Source organism: Rhodotorula toruloides, assembly GCF_000320785.1.
Source record: "Rhodotorula toruloides NP11 unplaced genomic scaffold Scaffold38, whole genome shotgun sequence".
Classification (NCBI taxonomy): domain Eukaryota; kingdom Fungi; phylum Basidiomycota; class Microbotryomycetes; order Sporidiobolales; family Sporidiobolaceae; genus Rhodotorula; species Rhodotorula toruloides.
The window spans coordinates 36,066-58,851 of record NW_015622998.1 but is presented as its reverse complement, the minus strand read 5'-3'; the positions used below and the strand labels follow the sequence as shown (position 1 = coordinate 58,851).

Here is a 22,786-nt window from a genome sequence, read left to right as displayed (position 1 = left end):
CTCGTCCAGAAGGTGAGGAACTACTCGCTCTGGCTCACTCTCACGCTCACGCTCCCTCTCCCTGGTTCTGCCACGCTCGCACACAGGCAGACAGCTGCCCTCCTCCGACTCCTCTCGCCGACCCCCGCATTGACGCTGCGGAGACAGGCTCTCGCAGTGACGTCTCCTCGCTCGACTCGCTCTTGGTCTCTCTCCTCCATCGTGTGCTTGTCTGTCAAGCTACTACGCCTGCTACACCATGACAGACCCACAAGAGGGCGCAAAACTCGCACCGCCCATCGACTACGCCAACCTGTCGTCCACTCCCATCACCACCCACTCGCAATCGCACTCGCACGAGACCGAACACACCGCCGGGGACGCAGACAAGGCTGCTGTTGTTGATCTCGTCACGGGACAGGGATCGCACGGCGCAAACACGGCGGGAACAGTGGGAGTGGACATGCCCGCTGAAGTGGTCGACTCTCCCGCACCCGCGTCTGCGCACCCCGAACCCGCCTCCGCGCCTCCCCCTGCGCCGAAAGACGACGAGCCTATCGCAGTCGACACGGCAAAGACCTCGACCGCCCTTTCGAGCGCCGACAAAGCCCCCCTCCCAACCGCCGAACCCGCTCCCCCCGCCGCCGAATCCGTCTCGAGCGCCGACGCCGCCCCTCGTCCCGCTGTCGAAGCCGCACCAGTTCAGCACGATGCAGCTCCGCAACGCGCAGTCGCGCACGAAGCGAAGGCGGTAGACCTCGCCGCGAAGGGCCACACGAGCGGAGGGAGCGAGACGAGTGCTGTCGTGACCAATTCGAGCGTCGCGAGGCCTCCTACGCGCACGGATGTCCCACTCGAAGGGATGCGCGAGACGGGACACGTCGAGTCTGCTCCTCCCGCCACAAGCAAGCCCATCGTCCCCTCCGCCGAGTCGCACCTCGCCGAACATCCCGCGACTTCCACAGACGCCGAACACGTCCTCCCGCTCGGCTCGGACGTCCATCCCGTCCATCAGGCCGCGGCACTTGCCGAGGCGCCGGATCACCTCGTCAATGCGCAGGTGGAGAAACACAAGGCGGATCGGAGGGAGGTCTTTGGCGAGGAACCGCAGGGGACGATCGTGCCCGGTCTCGAGGACGACAAGCTGTGGGCTATGATTCGCAGGTTCGACGTCGTGAGTCTCCACGTCCTCCCTCTCCCTTCGAACGCTGGCTGACCTGACCTTCTCCTCCGCAGCAAATCTCCCACACCCTTACTCCACCGACCAAGCTCCCCCGCGGCGAACCCGACCTGCGTCCGTCGACCCTCCCCGCCGTGCCCTTCAACTCAGACACGCTCAAGTCGAACCTGATGCGGGTATACGCGACGCTCGGGATCTGGACGATTTACGGCGCCAGGGAGGTGATGAGGTTGATGAGTTGGAGTCCGGAGAATAGGAGGAGGACGACGGTTTGGTGTGTCGTGAGTCGCGCTTCGTCTCTTTCTGTGACGAGGGGAGACGAACTGACGAGGTTGGACGCGACAGGCCTACTTTGTCTGCGCGGCGTTGAGGATGGTCTTGCCTGCTTTCTTCGTTCTCCTCGTGCGTTCCGAGCCTCTCTTTCTCCTGCGACGGCCTCTAACGCTTTCCGCCCCGCAGGCCACCCTAATCGCCTACCCCCCTTCTCGCAAATACCTCTTCCCCCCGATCCCCCCTCCTCCGGGCCAACCTCCCTCCGCGACCGACCCTACCAACCAACGCGGCGACGAATCGATGATCGCCGGCGTCGGGCACCCGATCGAGCACCGTTCGCGCGCCGAACAGGTCGAGCAACAGGCCTGGGAGTTTACGAACCTTGTGCAGAGGTTTGGCGCGAGGGTGGTGGTTGGGGGCAAAGCGGGTGGGAAGCAGGGGAATGCCGAGGTTGGGATGAAGCAGCATGTGAGTAGTGAGGATGAGGACGAGGAGAGCGAGTTGGATGAGGAGGAACAGGAGTTGCATCGGGTTGCGGAGGAGGAGGGGTTGGGCGTCGCGGCGGATAAGGAGCGCAGGGAGAAGAACTTGAGCGACAAGGAGAGGAGGAAACAGAAGGCTAAGGAGGCAAAGATCAAGCGTGATGCGGCGATTGGAAACGCCGCGAAACAGGCGCAGGACATCCTCGGCAACATTGCGGACCTCGCGGAAGTCTTTGCCAAGTGCGCGCCGTTCCCTTTCTTCGCACTGTCCGCTTGCTAACGTCGCCTCGCGCAGCGCCCTCGCGCCCCCCAAGCCCTACCCGCCCTACAAAGCTCGCGAAAAGCTCGCCTACCAAGTCCTCGCCCCAATCGCACTCGTCTTCGCCGTCGTCCCCGCCAAAGTCTGGTCCATGGCAGCCTCGTTCGGATTCGGCATCGCCTTCTTCGGACAGCCGCTCCTCATCCGTGCGTTCGAGTTGTTGCAGGAGAAGGTGCCCGACTGGCAGGAGAAGATCGACCTTCGCAAGTGCGTCGAATGTCTTCCTCTCCGTCGTGAAGGCTCACTCGCTGACACTCGTTGGGCTCCGCCAGCACCCTCTTCTCCGGCGTGCCGACCAACGCCCAGCTCGTCCTGCACGTCATCCGCGTCGCCGAGCGCGCCTACACGCCCTTCCCTCTCCCTCCTCCCGCCCCAACCGCCGAGCATATGAAAGAGGCCGTCCAGTCCGGCGGATTCGACGCAGACGAGATGGGCGCCGACGGGTACAGCGCTGAAGATAGCGAGCAGCACTCGGTTGAGGCTGGTGCGCTCGCGAACAAGGAGAGTGATGGCGGGAGCGAGAAGAGCGGCGGGTCGGCAGTCGACAAGGTTGCAAATCACTCGAAGCACAAGATTGTCGGCGCGTTCAAGAAGGTCGCCAAGAAGGCGGCCGTCTTCCGTGGCGACGTGCACGTCGAGGGAGAGTCGTCGGCCAAGCAGAAGGTCGGCAACAAGATCGACCGCATGCTGTACCAGTCGCGCGCCAAGGACGACATGACGCCCACCTGTGCGTCGCCTTCGTTCGCATCTTCCGTCGCTCTCGCTGACTCGCTCATATTGTGCGCAGCCTTCCCCGCCAAGTTCAACGGCACGTCCGGCCACATCATCGTCAAGCACTCGCCCTCGCAGGCTACCTCGACGGTCTCGTTCATCCCGCTCAAGGCGTCCTTCTCGCACCCGACCTTCGAGCGCCCGATCGAGGACATCGTCGAGATGAAGAAGCACGGCGTCTGGATCGGCCGTACCGCGCTCGGCTGGGCCGCGAGCATCAACCTCCAAGGAATGGGTCTCGACATCCGTTTCAAGACGCTCGAGGAGCGCTACGCCGAGAAGGCGCACGGCGGGCTCGGCGAGGGAGACAAGCCGCATCAGGAGGTCACGCACGGCGAGACGATGACGTTCTCGCACGTCGCGAGGAGGGACGAGTTGTTCAGGCGCTTGCTGGCCATCTCGAACGCGAGGTGGGAGGTACTTTAGGGGTCTTCTTGCGTCGAGTGCGACCCTCTTTGCCGCTGACTCTGTATCGCTTTTGCTGCGCCCTGTGCGTCGCAGGCTTGGTGAACCCCCTCTTCCCGTTTGCAAACATAGACACATGCGATGTAGCCTTTTCGTGCTGTACATAGATGCACTTTTCGTTCTCGCACTTTGCTTCCCGAGAGGCGAGGCGACCGAGCGAGATGCAAGTACGGGATGGGTGAGAGGCTACAGGTGAAAATGAAGGGCTACAGGAGGCTGTGAGGTACTGCTGAAGACCGACTAGATACAGAAAGGAACGGAGGGGAGCGCAGGTGGAGACCAGTCCTTCGCCTCCGCTCAGAAGTGCGCAACGACGTCCTCCGCGACGAGCGGCATCGCCGGGAAGTACTCGTTTCCTTCGCCGACGCTGCTTGAGACGGACTCTGTCGGCGTTCCCCAGCCGCCTTGCTCTTCGTCCACCCGCCAGTCGTGCATTTCGCAGGAGGAGAGGATGAATTCCTTGATGAGGTGGGCGTAGTAGGGCTTACGCGGGATGTGGTGACCTGCGGACCACTCAGCTTGTCAGCGAATTGACAAAAACGGACGAAGAAAGGCAGACGCACCTCCGTCGTGCCAGACGACGCGAGCATCTGCGAAACGAGCGACAGTGTCGAGGGACAGCTGGGGGTCGGCGACGACGTCGTTCTTCCCGATGACGTGGAGAGTGGGAATGATGGGTCGACGACCGAAGAACCAGCGCGCAAAGTCGGGGTCGAGCGGTCCGAAAGCGCTGCAAAGAACGGCGCACTTGAGCGGCGCAGGCGGCCACTCGACGCCTTCCTTCGACGGTCCAGCCGTCCATGCCGGGTGCAGATCCGGGTTCTCGAGCAGGGCGAGGAGGAGAACCGCCATAGCGGCGCCTTGCGAGAAGGAAAAGACGGCGTCGAAAGGTCCGTTCTCCTCCATGAATTGCCGCAGGTGTCGAAGTGCGCCTTCGAACTCTCCCGGCTTGTACTTGTAGTGTGTAGACCAATCCCACCAGGAGAAAGCCGGGTTGAGGAGTTCGGTGAAGTCGGAACTGTCGAGAGTCGGCATGAGGAGGGAGTAGGCCTGCAGATGCGCTGGTCAGCTTCGATGCGTTGACATGCCGGACGAAGCAGCTTACTGGGTCCATCGTGACGAGCTCAATGTCGTCTCCCCAGATGTGCATGTGCCGAGCGAGCTTGCCCTCTGCGAACGAAAGGAAGGTCAACCCAGCCTTCCGTCGTCGACGTCCAGCTCTTCAACGCACCCAGGAGCTTTGCACTCTGCGCATGACCTGGAAGGCCCAGGACGCGAATCTTTTGGTTGGTTGCGAGCATGGAAGGCACTGTCGAGGTCGAGGGGAAAGATGGAAGTGAGGCTGGGAGGAAGTCGGGCGAAGGGAAGGAGGCGTCGAGCCGCTTCTTGGAAAGAATGACGAGGGTCGGAACGAAACACGAAGCGAGACAGAAAGCAGTCCAGGTGGGCGGGCAGTAGAGAATCGAAAGAGCGGAAGAGAGGAGAGGCAGGACCTCGACAGAGCGGGGTCTGCGGCTCGGCAGGGCCACGCAGGCTCGAGGAAATGTCCTGCTTTAAGCTCTGGCTCTGTGCGCCCATCGATTGAAGAGGATCTCCCGTCGAAGAGGGCGAGGCAGGCTGGTGGATCTGCTCCAGGTCCCGCTCTTGTCGCGGGAGGGGTTGCAAGCATCCTAGAGATCCAATAGAACCTGCTTAAGCCGCCTTACGACGAGCCCTGTCGAGACGTCGGTCGCGACCAGCCGCTGCCAGCCTCCTCCTGCCTCGCTCGGCCTTCTCAACTCGAGATTGCGCCCGCGTATGGCAGGTCGTCGTCCCGCTTATCCCCACAGTCATTCAGAGTCCTTGTAGATCCTTGGTAGTAGCGAGCGGCAGCGCCAGAAGCAGGCCGGACGAGGACGTCCGTCTACGCCAGCCCGGTTCCGTTGCGAACGACGGCGGCGAGAGAGAGGGCAACGGAACTTGCACAGCGATACCAGCGAGCGATAAACCCCAATGAGCAGTACAGACGACATAAAGAGAGGGTGGCGAAAGGCGGAAGTCGAGGAAAGGGTTAGAGACGAGAGGAAGGGGTGTCGCCTTCGAGCGTTCCCGCCAGCGGGTTGTCGCCTCCTGCGCTGCTCGCAACCGATTCTGTCGGCGAGCCCCATCCTTCGCGAGTCGGCATGTCGATCCAGTCGTGGGCGTCGCAGGCGGAGACGATAAAGTCCTTGATGAGTTGAGAGAAGTACGGCTTGCGCGGGATGTGGTGGCCTGCGGCGCGTGGAAGGGCGTCAGCTCTGCAGTGAAGCCCGTGTCGAGTGGAGAAGGGGAAGGCGAAGCGCACCTCCGTCGTGCCAGACGATTTTGGCGTTCGCAAACCTCGCAGCCGAGTCGAGAGAATGTTGAGGATCCGCCACGACGTCGTTCTTTCCGATGATGTGCAGCGTGGGCGTCATCGGTCGCTGCTTCTTGTACCAGGCGACGTAGTCGGGATCTCCAGGACCGAAGGCTGATGCCAATACGGCGCACTTGAACGGATGGGGAGGCCAGTCGACGCCTGGTTGTTGCGGGCCTTCAAGCCAGACGGGATGCAGATCGGGTCGTTCGAATAGTGCGAGGATGAGGACGGCCATTGCCGCACCTTGCGAGAAGCCGAGGCAGACGTCGAACGGGCCGTTCTCCTCGTAGAACCGGCGGAAGTGACGAGCGGCGCCCTCGAATTCGCCCGGCTTGAAGCGCCGATGTGATGACCAGTCCCACCAGCAGAACGAAGCCGGTAATTCTGATTCTGTGTTTGTTGCTTGAGCGGTCGTGCCATGCGAGACCGATCCGCTGACCAGAGGGTAGGGCTGAGAGCGGGTTGGCGGGTTCGAGGGAGGATCGAGAAGGTCAAAGACAAAACGGTCAGTGAGTTGCAGGCTTTGTCGCATGCGAGAGACCGACAACCCGCGAACTCACCGGATTCATCGTGACAACCTCGAAGTCATCCCCCCAAATCTCCTTGTGCCGCTTCAGTTTCCCCTCTGTACGAGCCAGTGAGAGTTAGTATGGCTCGAAGAAAGCGGCCGGAGGGGGACGCACCGAGAACCGCGGCGCTTTGTCCGTGACCTGGCAGAGCGAGGATGCGAATGCGGTTCGTCATGGGGAGCACACGAAAAGGTTGCGAGAAGGGCACAGAAGGCAGCGATAAGGGAGTCCTAAAGCAGCACGACCAGCGCAAACGGAACACGGAAGACGGGGAAGGAGGTGGACAAGGGGTATCGCAGCTTCAGCCCCGACAGGCGCGCTAAATCGGCGCTCGACCGAGCCGTCGCTCGAGGCCAGTGCGCGGCATGTTGAAGCACGCGGCACAGGCAGTCGGTGTACCTGCCGGAACCTGGAGAAAACGACGCCAGAAGACGGCGGGCACGGCAAGTCCGTGGAGACGCAGCGCAAACTCCTGTCCGTATTGCGTCGCTCAGTCGTAGTCCTCGTCGTCCTCTGCTCTTCGCTTGGTACCGCCTCCACTGCTTGATGAACCGTTCGTCCCCATAAGACCCGCCTCGATCTCCTCCATGTCTGCATCGTCATCTTCGTCCTCGTCCTCCCCGAACAACCCGCCACCGATTCCTTCGCTCCCTTCCGCCGTTGCCGTCCCGTCTCCGTTCGTCCCGAGTCCTGCGTCGAAAGCTGCCAATGCGTCGAGGTCGCCTTCTGCGCCGGGAGGTGCTGGAGGACCGGCGGAGCGAGGGACGAGGGAGAAGTTGGGCGCGGTGAGACGTTGTGCGGGTGGAGGGAGTCGGATGCCGTAAACTTCGGGTACGGGAGGGAGGGGAACGGAGTTGACAGTCGTCGCGAGTTGCAGGAGGAACTGTCGAGGGAAAGGGAGGTCAGGCGATATGACAGTGAGTTCGAGACTGGCGTCTCTAGCGCACCTCCTTGGGCACTTGTGCGCCTTCTGTTCGTGCTTGCACCGCCAATCGTACGTCTTCAACGGAAGGAACGACCGGCGCGGTCGAAGTTGACCCGACGCGGGCGTGCTCGGCGTAGAGCAGCGAGTCGGTCAGGACGTCGCTTGTGTAGCCTGTGGAAGAGCAGCGTGTCAGCTCCGCGAGATCCACTGCCGTTCTCAACCCGCCAGAGAGCCATTCCCTCGAGGCCATCTCGCGAACTGATGAAGCGGAAACAAGCGGGCTCACGATGCGCAAACTCGACGAGCATCCGCACGACACCCTCCTCGCAGTCCTCTGCGCCTGCTGCTGCCAGTATCAGGGCGATCAGGCGGGCGTCGCGAGGTAGAACGGGCTGTGATGTTTGCGGGGGTTGAGGGGGCATGGCGGGAGAGCACGACAACGTCTGGCGGGTTGGCGCGGGCTGCGTTGGGGATTGACAGTCCCTTGAGACGTTCCAGCACAATGTCGGACCCTCAAGCGGAAGTGGGAGCAGTGGTTCTTGCCAACCTCTCTCTTCGCCAACGACCACGACCTTCGACTCGCTCGCCTGAACTTGAAGGGCGCTTCCGCGTGCTGAATGTCTTCTGTGCATGCTCGGTGTCCTGCACTGCGCTTTCCGCCAAACCTTCTCTGCTGCCCGACTCAATCCACGCGCCCTCTCCTGCTGTCGACCGCTTATGCCCCCAAGGCTCGTCGCTGCGGGGGGACTGCGCAGCGCACGACGCACAAACGCCGAACAATAGAGACCGCTGTGTGCCCGATGGCCTACGGACGCTTGCACGTCCGCAACAGCCGATGTCCGCCTCGCCTTGCTTCACAAGCGCAAGCAGTCGGCGCTCGCAGCTTCTTTCCCTTCCCTTGCAGTCCTTGAGCTATCGAACATCTTGCGCTTAGCCGGCCCCCAGAGCTGCCTCGAACCCCAAGTCCATGGCATCCTCCGACAAGACCGTTTATCTCGGTGCGCTCGTCTCCGTCTCTCCTGAACTGCTTCATTGTCCAGCGGTGCTGCGAGACTGATGCCTTACAGCTGACAGTCACCGGCGGCTCCCGTGGCATCGGCCTCGGCGTGACCTCGCTTCTCGCCCAGCGCGACAACGCCCTCGTCTTCGCGACCGCCCGCAACCCCGACTCCGCGAAAGAGCTTCAAGCTCTCGCTTCAACACACACCAACGTCATCCCTGTCGCACTGGAAGTGACGTCGGATGAGAGTGTCACGGCGCTCGTCAAGGCCATCGAGGGCAAGACAGGGAGGGTCGACGTGGTCCTTGCCAATGCTGGGATCGGCGAAGCCTTCGTCCCCGCCCTCGAGACGGCGGTTTCAGAAGTCCGCCGCCACGTCGAAGTCGACGCCATTGCGCCCCTGCTCCTCTTCCAGCACGTCTACCCTCTCCTCAAGAAGTCGACTTCGCCCAAGTTCGTCGCGGTCTCTAGTCGCGGCGGGTCAATCGGATCGATTCCGCACATGCCCTTCCCTAACACGGCGTACGGCGCCGCCAAAGCCGCCTTGAACTACATCGTCGCGAAGCTTCACGCCGAGCATGGCGAGAAAGACGATTTGACGATCGTGTCCTACGAGCCGGGGATGACCATCACCGGTGCGCTCACCCTGCGGGCCTCTATCGCCGCTTCTCGCTGACGCTTTCAGACCCTACAGACATGACGAAGCCGCTTCTCTCCGGCTGGGGCATTCCGGAGTCTCACGGCCTCACGATCGAGCAGAGCGCGCAGGGCGTCGTCAAGCTTCTTGACGAGGCGAAGCGCGAGACGCACGGCGGCAGGTTCTTCGACAATGAGGGCAAGGAGGTGCCGTGGTAGCTAAGCGGCGGTCGCACTCAGCAGGTTCTCCCCTACTTGACACGTCTGCTGCGAACGATGCGAGTTGCGAGAGGCGACAGCAGCCAGTGGCGGGACAACGATGAGAGAAGGGTATGTGCGATGCGAGAGAACGAAAGGGGGGCATAACAGACAAGGGTTCCGGGGCGGGGAAGCGGGTATAAGAATCTATCTGCGCGAGAACGACGCATGACCGACTGGCGGAGACGCTGTTCAAGCGGCGAGGGAGGGGTCGATAGCTGCGAGAAGAACAGTGTGAGTGAACTTCAGTCAGCAAAGGTGCTCAGCGCGCACCCTTCATCCACGAGATCATGTCGCGAAGGCTCGGCGCAGCGAAGAAGTAGCTGCGCAGCGGAAGACGTCAGCAGACGAGCAGCTGCACCTAAAGTCGGGCAACGGACCTGTTTTGGTGGGTGAAGATGGCGAAGGCAAACTTGCGCTGCGGGCGCGATGCGTGTCAGCGCCGGGAGACGGTCAGACGTGCGACGGCCAGCTCACCTCTAACATCCGCTCAATCTCGGGAGACTGCTCGACCCGGACCGTGGAGACGTTGATGACGGCGACCTCGTCGACTTCGGCCGACGAGTTGTAGAGGTAGAGGTAGGGGCGACGAAGGACGAACCAGTGCTTGCGCCACTGGTTGCTAGTCGGGTCGCGGAGGATGGCAAGCGGGCCGCGCTTGTTGGCCGCTTCACTGCGGTGAAGAGATCTGTTAGCACTGCGGGCGCCAAGAGAGAGCGCAAGAACGCACGCTCGTGGGATCAAGGAAGCCGATCCGGTAAGCTTGGGGGAGCTCGGCGCAGGAGCGGAAAGTGACGGTGAAGGTGCTGAGGAAGCGAGGTCGAGCATCTTGCTTGCGCTTTGTTCGCGCTCGAGGGGGATCTGCGAAACAGGCTTGTCAGCGGGAGCTTGATCTGATTCGAGTGACTGTTCGCACCTCGCCGCGGGGTCCGAACTGCTTCTGCCACAACGTCAACACGCTGCCGAGTCGTTCGTCCGGGCGGCCGTCCTCGACGGTCGGCAAGGCAGTATCGAGCGCAGCGAGGATGGCTTTGGTGCCTTCGACATCCGCAGCCAGACGTTTCACGGGAGCTACCGAGTCGTGGTCCCGGATGAGCGTCAATCCTCGAGGCCGCCAGCCGGCAAGTAGCTCCTCGCCCCGCACGAATATGTCGCTCGTGTCGAGCCGCCATACATCGCCAGCTTTGCGCGTCTTGTACGGTCGAAGGTTGATGGCAAAGACTGCGGCGATGCGAGACGCGAGGCGGGTCGAGTTGAAGAGTGAGAGCAGCTTCGAAGGCGGACGAGCGTCGCGACCGGCGATGGTGACGGCGAAGTCGGTCGAAAAGGCGATTGGTGAGGCGCAACCACTAACCTCAAGGTCGAAGCTCAAGCGGACGAGAGCGCGCGAACCTTGCGGGGTCGCCCGGTTGAGGTGCGGCGAGTCGTGTACCGAGCTGTCCCACGCTGCGGCAAACGAGAGAGTCGAGGTGCCGTCGGACGAGAAGAGCGGTCGAGGATTGCCCATGCCGCGCAACTCGGCATCGGCGGCCGACGTCGCAGCGTGCACTCTTCCCTGCCCGTCGAGCATGCGGACGTTCCCAAGCAACACCCGGGAGATGCGCTTCCAAGGGAAGGCGCGGCCCGAATTCGACGACAGCTCGAGGACGAAGCGGCGCTGGATGCCTTGCCGCAGGAAGAAGGACCCGGCATCGAGCGCATTCGTCGAGACCACCTGGACCGGCTCGTACTCGCCTCGTTCGCCCAGCTCGCGGATCTCGATATGAGCGAGGATGTCGTGTTGTTGCTCGTTGACGAAGTCGTTCTCGGGTCGACGAGTAACGTCGTCATTGGCAGGGTCGCCTCGCACAGCGACTGCATCTTTCGCCTTCGAGGCGGACGCGGCCTCTCGCGCTTCATCCCATCGTTCGATGCGATCAAAGTGCGGGAGTCGAGCGCGACCGAAGATGAAGACTTGCGCATGCGATTCGTGCAGGTATTGCTGGACGTCGGGCGTGAGCTCCACCTCGAAGTTCTGAGCAAGCCGGAGGTCGACCAGATCCTGCTGGTCCAGGTCGACTGGCTCGGATGGGACGACGACATCGCGTTCCGGATTGGTCCCGAAGACGGTTGACGTCGAGACCTGGAGATGCAGGTTGGCGAACTCGGTCTTGTCGAACCCGACGACCTCGTCGACCTCGACGCGCACGGACAGCGAGTGCGCGTAGTTCGCAGCGTCGTCAACGTGTCCGTTCGACGTGATGAGAGGCGTGAGCTGCAATCGGCAGCTTCCAATCGGGTCGGCGACGTAGGGCGAGTAGACTTGCAGGGTCTGCGTTGAGGGAAGGCCACGGCTCAACGGAGCGAGCGAGGCGAGTGCGGTACCGACGAGGGAGTAGCCTCCGGGAGGAGACGGAGTCTCGTAGAAGGGGTCTTGCGAGGCGAAATGCTGGCGGTACTCGGGCTTGTCGAGCCACTTGTACTGGTTCCGCATCAGCTGCAGTCGCTGCTCGAGTTTGGCGAGACTCCAGATCGAGAGGACTTGGTGGCGACGGTCCAGTACCTTGACAGCAACGCATGGCTTGGCGCAGGAAGCGAGAGTCGGGTCCACGACCTCGTCAACGTCTTCAAGACCATCAATGCGTTCGCTCGCCGACGAGAGCAGTGCGTCGCGCTCTAAGATAACGAGCTGGTATGCGACGCCCTTCTTGAGCTCGCGACTGAGCACATTCGCCTCCTTAAGCACCACGGCGTTAGCCAGCGCATCCTCGGCCATGCGGATCCGTCTCCGTCGACGCCAGGTCTCGACGACTTCTCGAGCGAGGACTTCCTGCTCAGAAGTCATCCGAGGCCACTCGTCGAAGAGGTCGTCGAGCTCGTCGGTGCGCGAGCCGTTCGTCGCAGCCGAGCCGCTTGACCGCAACTTGGCGATCCGCTTCCGCTGAGCCGCCATTTGGGCCTCGAGCTTCTTCACCTTCTCCTCCATCGACCGCTTCTCCTTCTCGGCCTCGGCGACGACGATGGCGGGCGGCTGAGCGGTCGGAGCGAGAGGAGTCGGCAGAGGAGCATCGTCCAGGCCGAAGCCCTTTTCCTCGAGGTCAGGGAGATGGTGCAAGGTGAGAGTCGATTCGGCGAGACTGGTCGGGTCTGTCGTCCATGTGCCGCCTGAGTAGAGGCGAGAGCGAAAGTCGGACGAGTCCTCGTCGTCGTCGTCCCCATCTTCCGTCACCGAGTCGAGGAAGCTCATCCGACTCTCCGGTCGGTCGCTGCCCGCGACGCTCGATGCAGTACGCGAATGCTTGACCCGCAAGATGCTCGAGTACAGCCGATTGAGGTCGTTGTCGGTCATCTGGTCGAGGTTGACGTCCTTGCCGTTCAGGCGAGCGACGACGGCTTCTCGTCGTGCGAATGCCCAGTCGGCGTTCGACATCGGCGAGTCGGGACGAGTAGCTGGCGACGAGACGCCCGAGTCGTCGTACGAGTCAATGAGAGGCGACCGGAGCTCCTGGCGGACCTTGCCTTCGCGCGCCTTGCGGACCTCCTCGGGGTGGCTGCGGGAGAGTCTGCTCAACAATAACTCGCAAGACGGGAAGAGCGCCGTACGCACTTGAAGCGAAAGACGTGAAAGTCGCCGAGGATGATGCGGTAGCCGGACCGCAGCTCCTTCGGCTTTGACGGCGAGATGCGCAGGCCGTTGACCATGACGATTCCCTTCGCGCCGGCATGCAGCGTCACCTTGCCGTCGGGGGCGTTGTCGAAGAAGCAGTGGTCGTCGAAGATGTTGGCACCGCTGAGCTTGATGTCCGCCGGCGCCTCGGACTCCATGTTGCCGACCTGCGAGCGACGAGTCAGTGCAAAACCCTGAGGAGGGTGAGAAGGTCTAGCTAGTGTACAGTCGTCCGGCCGGGCTTGATCTGATCTGATGTCGGTCAGAGCAGGATTAGCTGTGCGCTTTGCGTGCGAGGTGGTACGAGAAACCGCACAGACGAGACACTCGCTCATCAGCGGATCCTCGCTCAAGTTGACGAGATGCGGCATCTGCGACGGCATCAAGTCAGCACGCTAGCTTTCGAGGCAGGAGGATCGCAAGCGCACCTTCTTCGGCGCATGCACGCCAACGTGGTTCTTCTCAATCGTGATGCCCAAGCTCTCGAGCGCCTTCTCCCGCTCCTTCTCGACCTCCTTCGTCTTCTGCAACTTCTGCTCCCACGTCTCGGTAACGCTCGCCATCAACTTCTCGCTCGCCTCGAGCTGGTCCTGCAACTCGGCCTTGGTGATGGTCTTGAGCTCGCCCGTGGCGGAGCGGTACTGCACGATCTGCTTTTCGGGCGGAACGGACGGGTCGAAGGTCGACTCGACGGCGGCGGTGGAGGAGAGGGAGGAGGCGGGACCGGAGATGCCCATTCGCGCGCGAAGAGTTTGCAGCTCCTCCTTGAGCTCGCGAATGAGCTTGGCGTTCGGGTCCTCGTTGACGACGGCCTTGTTCTTGATCTTCTTGGCTGCGAGACGAATAGAGGTCAGCAATTTCGCATGCAGCAGACGACGGCGACTCGCCTTGATCGGCGTAACGCAGAGTCGAAAGCGTCTCGTCGTAGTCGGCAGGCGAGATCGCAGCGATCATTGCTGTCTTCGAGTTGCCGCCGAGCGAGTCCTTCAGCAACCACGTGAGGACCTGAGGATGAGCGCCCGGCAAGGAAGCGATCAGTTAGCTTCGCGCCGAAGAGGCTATCTGATCCTGCTGGGGGCTCGACGCACCGAATCTCGGTATGGCACCTTGTCCTGCGCCTGCTTCTGCGCCTTCCCGCCCTTCGCCGCACTCGCAGCCGCAAGCGCCGCGATGACTCGTCCAAGCGTCGTCAAGCTCTTATTGATATTCGCGCCCTCCTTCAACGTCTGGCCGGTCGCGCCCGTCGAGTTGGCGCGCTCGGAACCGGCGAGGTCGACGAGCGAGATGCGAGAGACTTTTTCGCCCGTCATGTTGGTCTCTGGGTCGTGGCGCTTTTGGGTCAGGAGGAGGGTGAAGACGGCGTGTGAGCGGGAGGAGGTTTCGTTCATCTGCGTCGCGGCGACTGTTCGGGCCTGCAAAGGAAGCGGAGATGTGTCAGCCTGGTGGCACTATTCAGAGGGACATGCCGCCGCGAAGCGGTCCGTCGACCTCAAGCTGCCGGCGAGACTGACGCACCTTGGTTCCCTCATCCATCAAGTGCTCAATATCCTCAAACGTCTGCACTGCGCACTTCGACAAGTTCTCGACGTACGGGCCCAGCGTCGGGTGTTCTCGAACCTTGAGGTTGCCCTTATTGAGCGGGTTCAACAAGTCGCGAACCTCTGTTGCACCTCCTCTCGTTAGCGCGCTTCGTCAGTCGGAAAAGGAGAGGACGGACGGACTCTCTTGGTAAATTTCGGTATAGCTGACCTCGACATTGAAGCTGACTTTCCCGTCGCCGTCCTGCGTCTTGGCTTTGATGCGCTCGAAGAGGGCTTCGCAGATGAGAGGGATGATGCCGCGGTCGGCGCCGTAGCCCATCATCGAGTAGGACTTGCCTGCGCGGGGATGAGCAGTCAGATAAGCGAGGTGGAAAGCGGGATGGAGAAGGGATACGGACCGGATCCTGTTTGGCCGTCTGGTCGCGAAGCAACGAGGTCAGCACGCAATTGAGGGGGTGTTCCACGACGGACACACATGCAAAGATGCAGCAGTTGAAGCCCTCAAACGCATGGTCGAGCAGATCCCGTCCAAGGTCATCATAGAGCGTTTGCTGGGAGGCGTACGAAGGGTCGTCCTTCGGGCAGGCGGACCTGTCGAAGAGGCAACGTCACTACAAGCTCACATCGACCCGAAGCAGGCTATGCGAGCGGAGGACGAAAGTCGACGAACCAGTATGAGCGGTCGAACGCGAACGACTTGGTCTCCTTCTCCGTTACTCGGCCGGACGTCACATTGGCGGCCTGTGACGTACGCTCGACGCACTCAGCTCTGATAGACCTCAAGCGAGAAGCAGCGCGAGCATGTTGCCGCGAAACTCACCTCTGGCGGGTCGAGAAAGGTGTTGTTGCCCTCCATCCGGACGAGCGACTTGGCCCCTCGCGCGATTTCTGTGCGCGGAGGATAAGCTGTATCAGCCAGGCTCCCACTACAAGAGCGCAGCCAAACAGCATCACCGCGAACGCACCTCGCGCATTGAGCGGCCGACACCGCACCACCACCTTGATGTTGCCTCCTCCTGCTACACTCATCTTTCCCAACGTCCTATGAGGGTCGCTTGTGCGAGTCTACACGGTGCCCGGCGAGGTATGCGAGCGTGGAAGGAGGACCGGGCGGTGGGTAGGGGTGTGGAAAGAGAGAGCGAAGAGAGGTCGAGGCGGTTCGCGCGCAGGTCTGGGTGACTGACGGCAGTCCTTCGAGCGATACGGGCGATCCAGCGGGTTCAGCAAGCGAGAGACAGCGACAGCGAAGTGGTCGCAGCGAGAGGAGGAGAGCGAATGTACCGGCTCGCCAGCAATTGCTCTAGTTGGACTGGTTATATCTGGAAATGCTGCAGTACACACTCAGCAAATAGTCCAGCCACACCACCGCTTTTCCAGCGAGGTTCGACCTTCCCCTCCTCGTCGCTCGCATTCTCATCTCTGGACCAAACTCCGCTTCTCTCCTCTTGCTGCACAATGTCGGACGCAGGCTCAGACTACGGGAACGACGAGTGCGTCCCTGCATTTCCCCAACTCGCCCAACCCGCTCCCACGCCGCCTTCACCTCCCGTGCTCAGCGATCGCTTCTGCACACCGTACAAGGGCATCGGGGACTGACTACGCTGCTCTTTTGCGCGCAGGGGATACCAAGGGGAGGAGTTTGTGAGTCTGCGCTGTCTTTGAGCGTGTTCTGAGGTTGTTGCGGTCGATGAGAGGATGGGTCGGAAAGGCGGTGCTGGAGGGTGAAAGAGGATGAGGAGGGCCTGGAGTGAGGTGGGACGGTGGGAATAGCGGGGTTTCGGGGTCGCACACGTGGGTAGCTCGGAAACGCTGCGGGCTACGGCTGGTCCAGCTGTGAGGAGGAGGAGGAGGAGGTGCACTTGCGCGAGATGGACGAGAGAGGCGGAAGATGGAGCGTAGACAGTCTTCTCAGGGAAGGGCTCAAGGCGGAACGTCGCAGATTTGGCTGAAGGGAAGGGTTAGACGAGCGTTCGAAGACCTGCTGCCCTCCTTCCTCCTCACTTTCCACTCTGTGCTTATCCTGAACTTGTTTCTTACGCACGCTCCTGACCTACAGAACTACGACAACCCCGAAGAAGCCGCCGAGTACCTCGAGCAACAACACCAGCTCGGCGGGGACGAGGACCAGATTGTCGAGTCGGGCGAGCGACCAGAGGGCGAGATGCCGGCCGAGGCGAACAAGGAGAGGGTCACGACGCCTTACATGACCAAGTACGAGCGGGCAAGGATCTTGGGGACGAGGGCGTTGCAGATTTCGTGAGTTCCGCTCCTGCCAGCTCAAATCGCGTGTTGATACTGACACCCGCGCTGCAGCATGAACGCGCCCGTTTTGGTACCGCTCGACAAGGAGACCGACCCCCTGGAGATCGCGCAGAAGGAGCTGGCGGCGAAGCGTATACCGCTTGTCGTGCGCCGGTTCTTGCCCGACGGAAGTGAGTCGGCGGTCTCCTGGCTCGCCTGCTTCGCCCTCACTCGTTCCACTTGCTCTGTGCTGACATGTGTCGCTGTTCGCGCAGGCTACGAGGACTGGCTGGTGTCGGAGCTGTTGACAGAGTAGGCGGCATTGGCGTGGTGGAGTTGTACGATAGGCAGACCTCCGAGCGTCGACTGCAATACCAGCAGCGACGCTGTACTTCTACAAGTCCTCTTAGTCGTCGCTGTTCTGCCTGGACGAGACTCGCAGATCCTTCGTCGCGTGGAAACAGGCTCCTTCCTCGGTTCTCTGCCTTCTTCCTCTTCGTTCGAGTCTTCGCTTCTCGCTCGAGTCGTGGCTGTCTGCTCGCACACGGTCTCTGCTTTCCCTACCTCCCCCGCCAGCCTCATCTTGTCCATCTGGCGACCCTCCCCACCGATCGACCTCGACGTCCAGCGACACCTCGCGCATACCGCACACCGTCGCGAGCGCTGCGACCGCTCGGTATCAGCGATAAGAAGCTCGGGCTTTCGATCCCGAACCTTTGGCGGCCCACCAGACACTCACGCGACTCGCACCCTCCCGTCATGACATCGCTCCATGCCATCCCCATCAAGCAGCGACCGCCGCCTTCGATCCAGACAAGGCTGCACCTAGTCGCCTTCAACACCGTCTTCGGAGCCTCCCTCATCCTCTTGCACACGTTCCAGCTCTTCACCCTCGTCCTCCTCCTCATCCCGCATCCTTCAGTCCGCGCGCTCTACACCGCCCTGAACACCCACGCCAAGGAAGCGTTCGCCAGCGACTTGATCTTCATCACGCACTTCTTTGGACCGGCGAAATTGGTGTTGACGGCGGACGAGTCGGTGAACTTGGAGGAACTCGTGAGGCGGAATGAGAAGGGAGAGGTTGTCGGGTTCAGATTGGCAAAGCACGCGGTTTGGATGTCGAATCACCAGGTGTGTGTAGCTCCTTCCTTCTCAACGAGTTGGCCCTGATGTCGCCCGGACGCAGATGTACGCGGACTGGATCTATCCCTGGATCCTGCAAAGGTTCGCAGGCGTCTCAAGCGGCCTGATCATCATCCTCAAAGCCTCGCTCGAGTGGGCGCCCATCGTCGGACCCGCCATGCAGCTGTTCCACTTCTGCTTCATCTCGAAAACCAAGACGCTCGCCAAGTCGAACTTGTTCCGCGTTGCGAAGGAGGCGCGCGATCGGGACGAACCGTACCATTGCTTGCTCTTTCCCGAAGGGACGCTCTACTCGCGGCTGACGCGGCCACGAAGCGCGAAGTACGCTCAGGCATCCGGTATCGTACGTCTTCACTCGCTCACTTTCGTGAAGAGATTGCTTACCTCGACTGGTACAGCCCGACGCGGTCAACGTCCTCCTTCCTCGCTCGACCGGCCTCCTCTACACCCTCCGCTGCCTCTCAACCGTCTTCAACCCCTCCAAACTCGCCTTCTACGACCTCACCGTCGGCTACGCCGGCGTCCCCGCTCAAGGCTACGCCCAAGACTACTACACCCTTCAAACGATCTACGGCTGCCGTGTCCCTCCACCAACAGTCCACATGCACTTCCGGCAGATCCGCCTCGACGACCTCCCCCTCGGCACGATCCGACCCAGCGCGAGACCGCAACATATCGCAGAGGAAGTGACGAGCGAGACGAAGCAGGACTTTGATGTGTGGCTCAGGAATCGGTGGGAGGAGAAGGATCGGCTGATGGGTCAGTTTGGCGCGACGGGCGAGTTTGAGGCTGGGAAGCAGGGGAAGGTGGAGTTTGATATTCGGATGAGGACGCAGGACTGGATTGCGCTCGGGAGCGTGATTGTCGGACTGGCGGTGTGGATTGCGCTGGCGGTCAAGGTCGTCCGCTTCCTCTGGCGGTGAGGAGCGGGCATCACCAAAGATTGCGTGCAGTATCTATCGTGCTTGCAGGTGTTTGCACTCAACACAGCTTTGCATTCTAGACCTATCGTTTCGCATCATCCCTTCTCACCGTCCAGCTTCTCGAAAGACAGCTACGACGAGGCGGTGATCACTCAGGATCATGGCGTCCCTCTCGCCCTCCTTCCCCTCCACGCGCCGCCCTCCTACGTCTTCGAAGAAGTTCCCAACGACGCCGTACCGCGAGACGTGCCAAGTCGACGGAGAAGGCGAAGCGCCTGACGAGGCGTGAGGCGAGAGAAAGGCAGAGTTGGCGAAGGGGAGGATGAAGTCGATCACTTTTGGCGTGTCGGAGGGCGAGAAGCCGGTGTAGGTATTGAGAGGGCCGAAGCGCCTGCGCAGGAATATTTCAGCAGCGCGAAAGGGACAAAAGAAGGAGGAAAGGACAAACCCGCTGACTGCGCCCGCTGCCGCGAACTTGCTGCCCCTCGTCACCAGTTCATGCCGCGAGTCGTAAAAGCTCCTCCCACCGTTCGCAGCCTCCGCAGCACCGATCTTTCCGCTCGCAGGGTAACGCCCTCCAGTCAAGACTTGGTAGCCCGCCTCTTCCGCCGGCGAGTTCAAGTCGCCCAGAAGGACGACAAGCGGTTCCTTCTCCGAGATCGGCGTATCTGTCTCGCTCCTGCCACCCCGAATCTCCTGCTCGATACGCGACAAGATCAATCTGGCACTTTCCTCCCTCGCCTTCAACCCTCGGTCGTCCCAATGCGTGTTTGCAACGATCAAATCCGCATGGTTCGCAGCGCTCGTCGAGGCGCGGTCGGAGAAGCGAGCCACGGTGCACATGCGAGGTTGGACAGCGTCCCAGCCTTTCGAACCGGGGATTTCGGGAGTCGGCGAGAGCCAGAAGTGCGAGACGGAGAGGAGCTCGAGGCGGGAGCTGTTTGTGGGCGACATGTCAGCAGTGATGAGGAAGGCGTCAGATCGGAACAAGAGCAAACGTGCCGGCGGTAGAACACGGGGACGGCTTCGCCTGCTTTCTTGCCGTCGTCGCGGCCTATACGAGCGTAGCGACCTCAGCAATGGGTAGGCGGACCGCTTGAGATGGGATCGTCCTCACCGACACCGACCGAGCCGAACTCAGCACCCATCAACGCCCTCAAATCCTCGAATTGGCCATCCAAGACCTCCTGAAACCCGACGATGTCCAGCTCCTCCCACAGGACCTGGTCGACAAGCTGATCCCGTCTCTCCTGCCACAGATGCTCGCCCCACTTGCGACCATCTGAGCCCTGAAGTAGAGTCTTGAGAGGGGAGACGATAGGGTGTCGAGCGTGGTAGTCGTAGCGGATGTTCAGCGTGCCGATCCGGAGAATTCGCGGAATCGTAGGCGGTTCAATGTCGTGTAGCTGGGTCATGGCGGTCTTAGAAAGGCCGGAAGAGGGAGATTGGCGGTGGAGGACGACGAAGGCGATGAGGATCGCACCGACGAGAGCAGCGAGGGCGCGGGTCCAGGGGAAGGCGCAGCGTGTCGAGCGATCTATCTGAGCGGCGTTGCGAGTCTCAGCAGGCGAGCTGGGCATGTACTCGAGTGAAGAGACGGTCGCAAAGCCCGAGTGGGGCTGCTTGCGAGCAGGCGAGTCGTCCAAGCCAGCCTGCTTCCGTTTGTACAGCTTGAATACTGTTTTTGCAATGCGAGAAACGACAGCTGCATGATCCTTCACCGCCCGCGACCACGTCCACGACCCGCCATGCCGCCCCTTCCGGGTGCTCCTCCACCTTGTGCTTGCTGCGAGCGGTGCGAGCGAGCGTGTCAGCGCACATTGAAGCTCACGAAGAGAAAAGGTAAGCAACGCACCTGCGCCTGAGGACTCGTCACCGTCTCGTCGACACTCAGCACGACGCACGCCGCCTCGGTCGCACCCTCGAGCGCATTGCTCTTGACCAACGCCGGTTCCCAAACAAAGCGGTCCATGTTGTTCGCGACGCCCTCCTCCTCGTCCTTGCCCTGCTCCGTCGACGGCTCGACACTGACGCCGGCCCAGGTCCCGCCTCGCGCGTGAAGCATGCGCAGCTTGTTGAGGACGTCGGTGGCGTCGAGGCCGGCGTTGTCGCAGATCGTGCGGGGGATGACCTCGAGGGCTTTGGCGTAGGACGAGATGATGAGCTGCTGCTTGCCGGGAAGGGTGCGGGCGTAAGAGCGGAGGTAGGCCGAGATCTCCATCTGCGCGCGAAAGGGTCAGCCCTACTGGAGTAGCGTAGTATCGACTGCACGCACCTCGGTCGCACCACCACCGGCAACGACAGTTCCGTTCTTGACAGCCCTCCGCACGACCTGCACCGCATCGTTCAAACTCCTCTCAACCTCCGAGATGAACTGCTCCGCTCCGCCCCTCAAAATAAGCGTGCAAGTCTTCGCCTTCGGGCACCCCTCGAACAAGTTGTACCGCTCGGCACCGATCTGCTTCTCCTCGAAGACGTCGCAGGTACCGAGGTGTTCGGGGCGGAGGTCCGAAACGGTCGACTGGATCGCACCGCCAACAGCAGAGACGACTCGCTTCAGGTCGTCTGACGCGACACGGCCCGCACAGAAGATGTTGCGGTCGGCGAAGTACTGCGTCGCCAAGTCGCCGATGGGAAGACGAGAGAGGACGACGGTCGCCCCCGAGTCGGCGATGAGCTCGAGCTTGCGGTAGATGATGGACCACTCGGCGTCGACAATCGCTTGGTACTCCTGCGAACGCGAAGAGGGTAATCAGCGGCGAAGGCCGTTTGCAGAGAGAGAGACCGGGTGCGCACCGAGACCTGCTCCACCCGCACCTCTGCGTTGTCCCGCTCCGCCTTCAACTCCAACTCGACGTTCAGAGACAGAACCTTGGGGTTCTGGATCTTCTTCGGCTGCTGCTCGAAGCCAGCGTACGAGAACGTCTTCTTGAACGCAACGCCGCGGACGAGCATGCTCTCCTCCATTCCTCCGCCGGGAACCTTCTTGATACCGATGAGCGAGGCGTCGAGAGATGAAGGGTCGAGAGTTTGGACGGCGTCGACGACCATGTTGGAGAAGAAGGGCTTGGAGGAGTGGATGAGCTTGGAGGACATCGAGGTCGAGGCGCACTTCATCAACAGCGAGCGGAAGTCTCTGTGCGCGACCATACAGAACGTCAGTCTGCCCTTCTCAGGACTGATATATCCTTTGCGCAGGTAACGCACGCTTCGTCAGACGCCTGAACAGTCACTGCCAGCTCCTTGACACGGGCAACGGCCTGTTGAAGGGGACGGTGTCAGCAAGGGAGCATGATCCAGCATCTCTTGTCGCATAGCGAAATGCTTCAAGAAAGCCGGTGGCTACGCACCAGCTCAGCCGCCTTGCGGTACCCCTTGATAATGACGTGCGGGCTGACGCCGTCCTCGATGAACGGCCGCGCCTCCCTCATGAGCTCCGCCGCCAGCAGCACAACACTCGTCGTTCCGTCTCCGACCTCTGCATCCTGTGCACGCGCGATGTCGACGAGGGTCTTTGCGGCGGGGTGGACAACGTCGAGGAGCTTGAGGATGGTTGCGCCGTCGTTCGAGATGGTGGTCTGGCCGTTCGAGCCGACGATCAGCTTGTCCATGCCGCGCGGGCCGAGCGTCGACGAGATCGTGTTGGCAATGGCGAGGCAGGCGGAGATGTTGGAGAGGAGCTGGGGAGTGCCTGCGAGCGCGTTTGAAGCGGATGAGAGCGTGTAGGGCAACTCAAGGAGAGGTTTGCGCACCCTGAGACGTGTCGGTACCCTCCCTGAGGACCAGGACGGTCGGGTTCTGCGGTTGCAAGGTGCGAGGCGACGAGGAGGTTCCAGCGCGTGTCAGCAAGCTCTGCGCGAGTCGGCGGAAGGCTGGATCGGTCCACGCACTCCCATCATGGGCATTCGTCCACTCATCCTGTCAGTCGAGCGGTGGGAGCGGGTCAAGCGGTGAGCGCAGGAGGAGAGCAGGACGAGCGATGAGAGGAGTCGACCTCGACTGCCTCAGGCGAGTGCAGTGACACTGTCAAGTGGTCTATAAAGTGCTAGTCTGCACGA

General features: G+C 61.6%; 10 protein-coding genes across 10 annotated transcripts; 4 read left to right on the top strand and 6 right to left on the bottom strand.

The window, feature by feature from the left end:
* Positions 1-238: 238 nt before the first annotated feature.
* On the top strand, positions 239-3,430 carry RHTO_05892 (uncharacterized protein; the record flags this gene model as incomplete). Its single annotated transcript, XM_016419553.1, has 7 exons — positions 239-1,153; positions 1,216-1,440; positions 1,505-1,561; positions 1,619-2,154; positions 2,210-2,440; positions 2,506-2,960; positions 3,021-3,430. 7 exons carry the CDS (start codon positions 239-241, stop codon positions 3,428-3,430), a joined length of 2,829 nt encoding a protein of 942 aa, XP_016269614.1.
* A 336-nt stretch (positions 3,431-3,766) lies between these two features.
* Positions 3,767-4,770, bottom strand: RHTO_05891 (dihydrofolate reductase; the record flags this gene model as incomplete). Its single annotated transcript, XM_016419552.1, has 4 exons — positions 3,767-3,972; positions 4,033-4,519; positions 4,575-4,639; positions 4,701-4,770. The coding sequence occupies 4 exons, from the start codon at positions 4,768-4,770 to the stop codon at positions 3,767-3,769; spliced, it is 828 nt and encodes a 275-aa protein (XP_016269613.1).
* Positions 4,771-5,519: 749 nt separating this feature from the next.
* Positions 5,520-6,590, bottom strand: RHTO_05890 (dihydrofolate reductase; the record flags this gene model as incomplete). Its single annotated transcript, XM_016419551.1, has 4 exons — positions 5,520-5,719; positions 5,793-6,297; positions 6,407-6,471; positions 6,530-6,590. The coding sequence occupies 4 exons, from the start codon at positions 6,588-6,590 to the stop codon at positions 5,520-5,522; spliced, it is 831 nt and encodes a 276-aa protein (XP_016269612.1).
* A 315-nt stretch (positions 6,591-6,905) lies between these two features.
* RHTO_05889 (transcription initiation factor TFIID subunit 9B) lies at positions 6,906-7,762 on the bottom strand (the record flags this gene model as incomplete). The annotated part of the gene is made up of 3 exons (XM_016419550.1): positions 6,906-7,298; positions 7,363-7,511; positions 7,627-7,762. 3 exons carry the CDS (start codon positions 7,760-7,762, stop codon positions 6,906-6,908), a joined length of 678 nt encoding a protein of 225 aa, XP_016269611.1.
* A 545-nt stretch (positions 7,763-8,307) lies between these two features.
* On the top strand, positions 8,308-9,195 carry RHTO_05888 (protein of short-chain dehydrogenase/reductase SDR family; the record flags this gene model as incomplete). Its single annotated transcript, XM_016419549.1, has 3 exons — positions 8,308-8,338; positions 8,415-8,975; positions 9,035-9,195. 3 exons carry the CDS (start codon positions 8,308-8,310, stop codon positions 9,193-9,195), a joined length of 753 nt encoding a protein of 250 aa, XP_016269610.1.
* Positions 9,196-9,426: 231 nt separating this feature from the next.
* On the bottom strand, positions 9,427-15,450 carry RHTO_05887 (kinesin family member 1/13/14; the record flags this gene model as incomplete). The annotated part of the gene is made up of 19 exons (XM_016419548.1): positions 9,427-9,452; positions 9,508-9,557; positions 9,615-9,652; positions 9,712-9,907; positions 9,965-10,095; positions 10,151-12,764; positions 12,821-13,047; positions 13,107-13,132; positions 13,197-13,251; positions 13,309-13,712; positions 13,783-13,885; positions 13,969-14,292; positions 14,396-14,541; positions 14,602-14,757; positions 14,820-14,837; positions 14,897-15,012; positions 15,092-15,162; positions 15,242-15,309; positions 15,387-15,450. 19 exons carry the CDS (start codon positions 15,448-15,450, stop codon positions 9,427-9,429), a joined length of 4,833 nt encoding a protein of 1,610 aa, XP_016269609.1.
* A 426-nt stretch (positions 15,451-15,876) lies between these two features.
* Positions 15,877-16,978, top strand: RHTO_05886 (DNA-directed RNA polymerases I, II, and III subunit RPABC2; the record flags this gene model as incomplete). The annotated part of the gene is made up of 5 exons (XM_016419547.1): positions 15,877-15,911; positions 16,041-16,062; positions 16,478-16,677; positions 16,735-16,853; positions 16,938-16,978. The coding sequence occupies 5 exons, from the start codon at positions 15,877-15,879 to the stop codon at positions 16,976-16,978; spliced, it is 417 nt and encodes a 138-aa protein (XP_016269608.1).
* Positions 16,979-17,421: 443 nt separating this feature from the next.
* On the top strand, positions 17,422-18,728 carry RHTO_05885 (lysophosphatidic acid acyltransferase / lysophosphatidylinositol acyltransferase; the record flags this gene model as incomplete). The annotated part of the gene is made up of 3 exons (XM_016419546.1): positions 17,422-17,793; positions 17,849-18,148; positions 18,204-18,728. 3 exons carry the CDS (start codon positions 17,422-17,424, stop codon positions 18,726-18,728), a joined length of 1,197 nt encoding a protein of 398 aa, XP_016269607.1.
* A 105-nt stretch (positions 18,729-18,833) lies between these two features.
* On the bottom strand, positions 18,834-20,143 carry RHTO_05884 (Endonuclease/exonuclease/phosphatase family protein; the record flags this gene model as incomplete). The annotated part of the gene is made up of 4 exons (XM_016419545.1): positions 18,834-19,119; positions 19,177-19,665; positions 19,743-19,782; positions 19,846-20,143. The coding sequence occupies 4 exons, from the start codon at positions 20,141-20,143 to the stop codon at positions 18,834-18,836; spliced, it is 1,113 nt and encodes a 370-aa protein (XP_016269606.1).
* A 302-nt stretch (positions 20,144-20,445) lies between these two features.
* On the bottom strand, positions 20,446-22,645 carry RHTO_05883 (T-complex protein 1 subunit eta; the record flags this gene model as incomplete). Its single annotated transcript, XM_016419544.1, has 8 exons — positions 20,446-20,514; positions 20,584-20,949; positions 21,004-21,459; positions 21,525-21,864; positions 21,936-21,988; positions 22,079-22,419; positions 22,481-22,526; positions 22,619-22,645. 8 exons carry the CDS (start codon positions 22,643-22,645, stop codon positions 20,446-20,448), a joined length of 1,698 nt encoding a protein of 565 aa, XP_016269605.1.
* Positions 22,646-22,786: the final 141 nt, after the last annotated feature.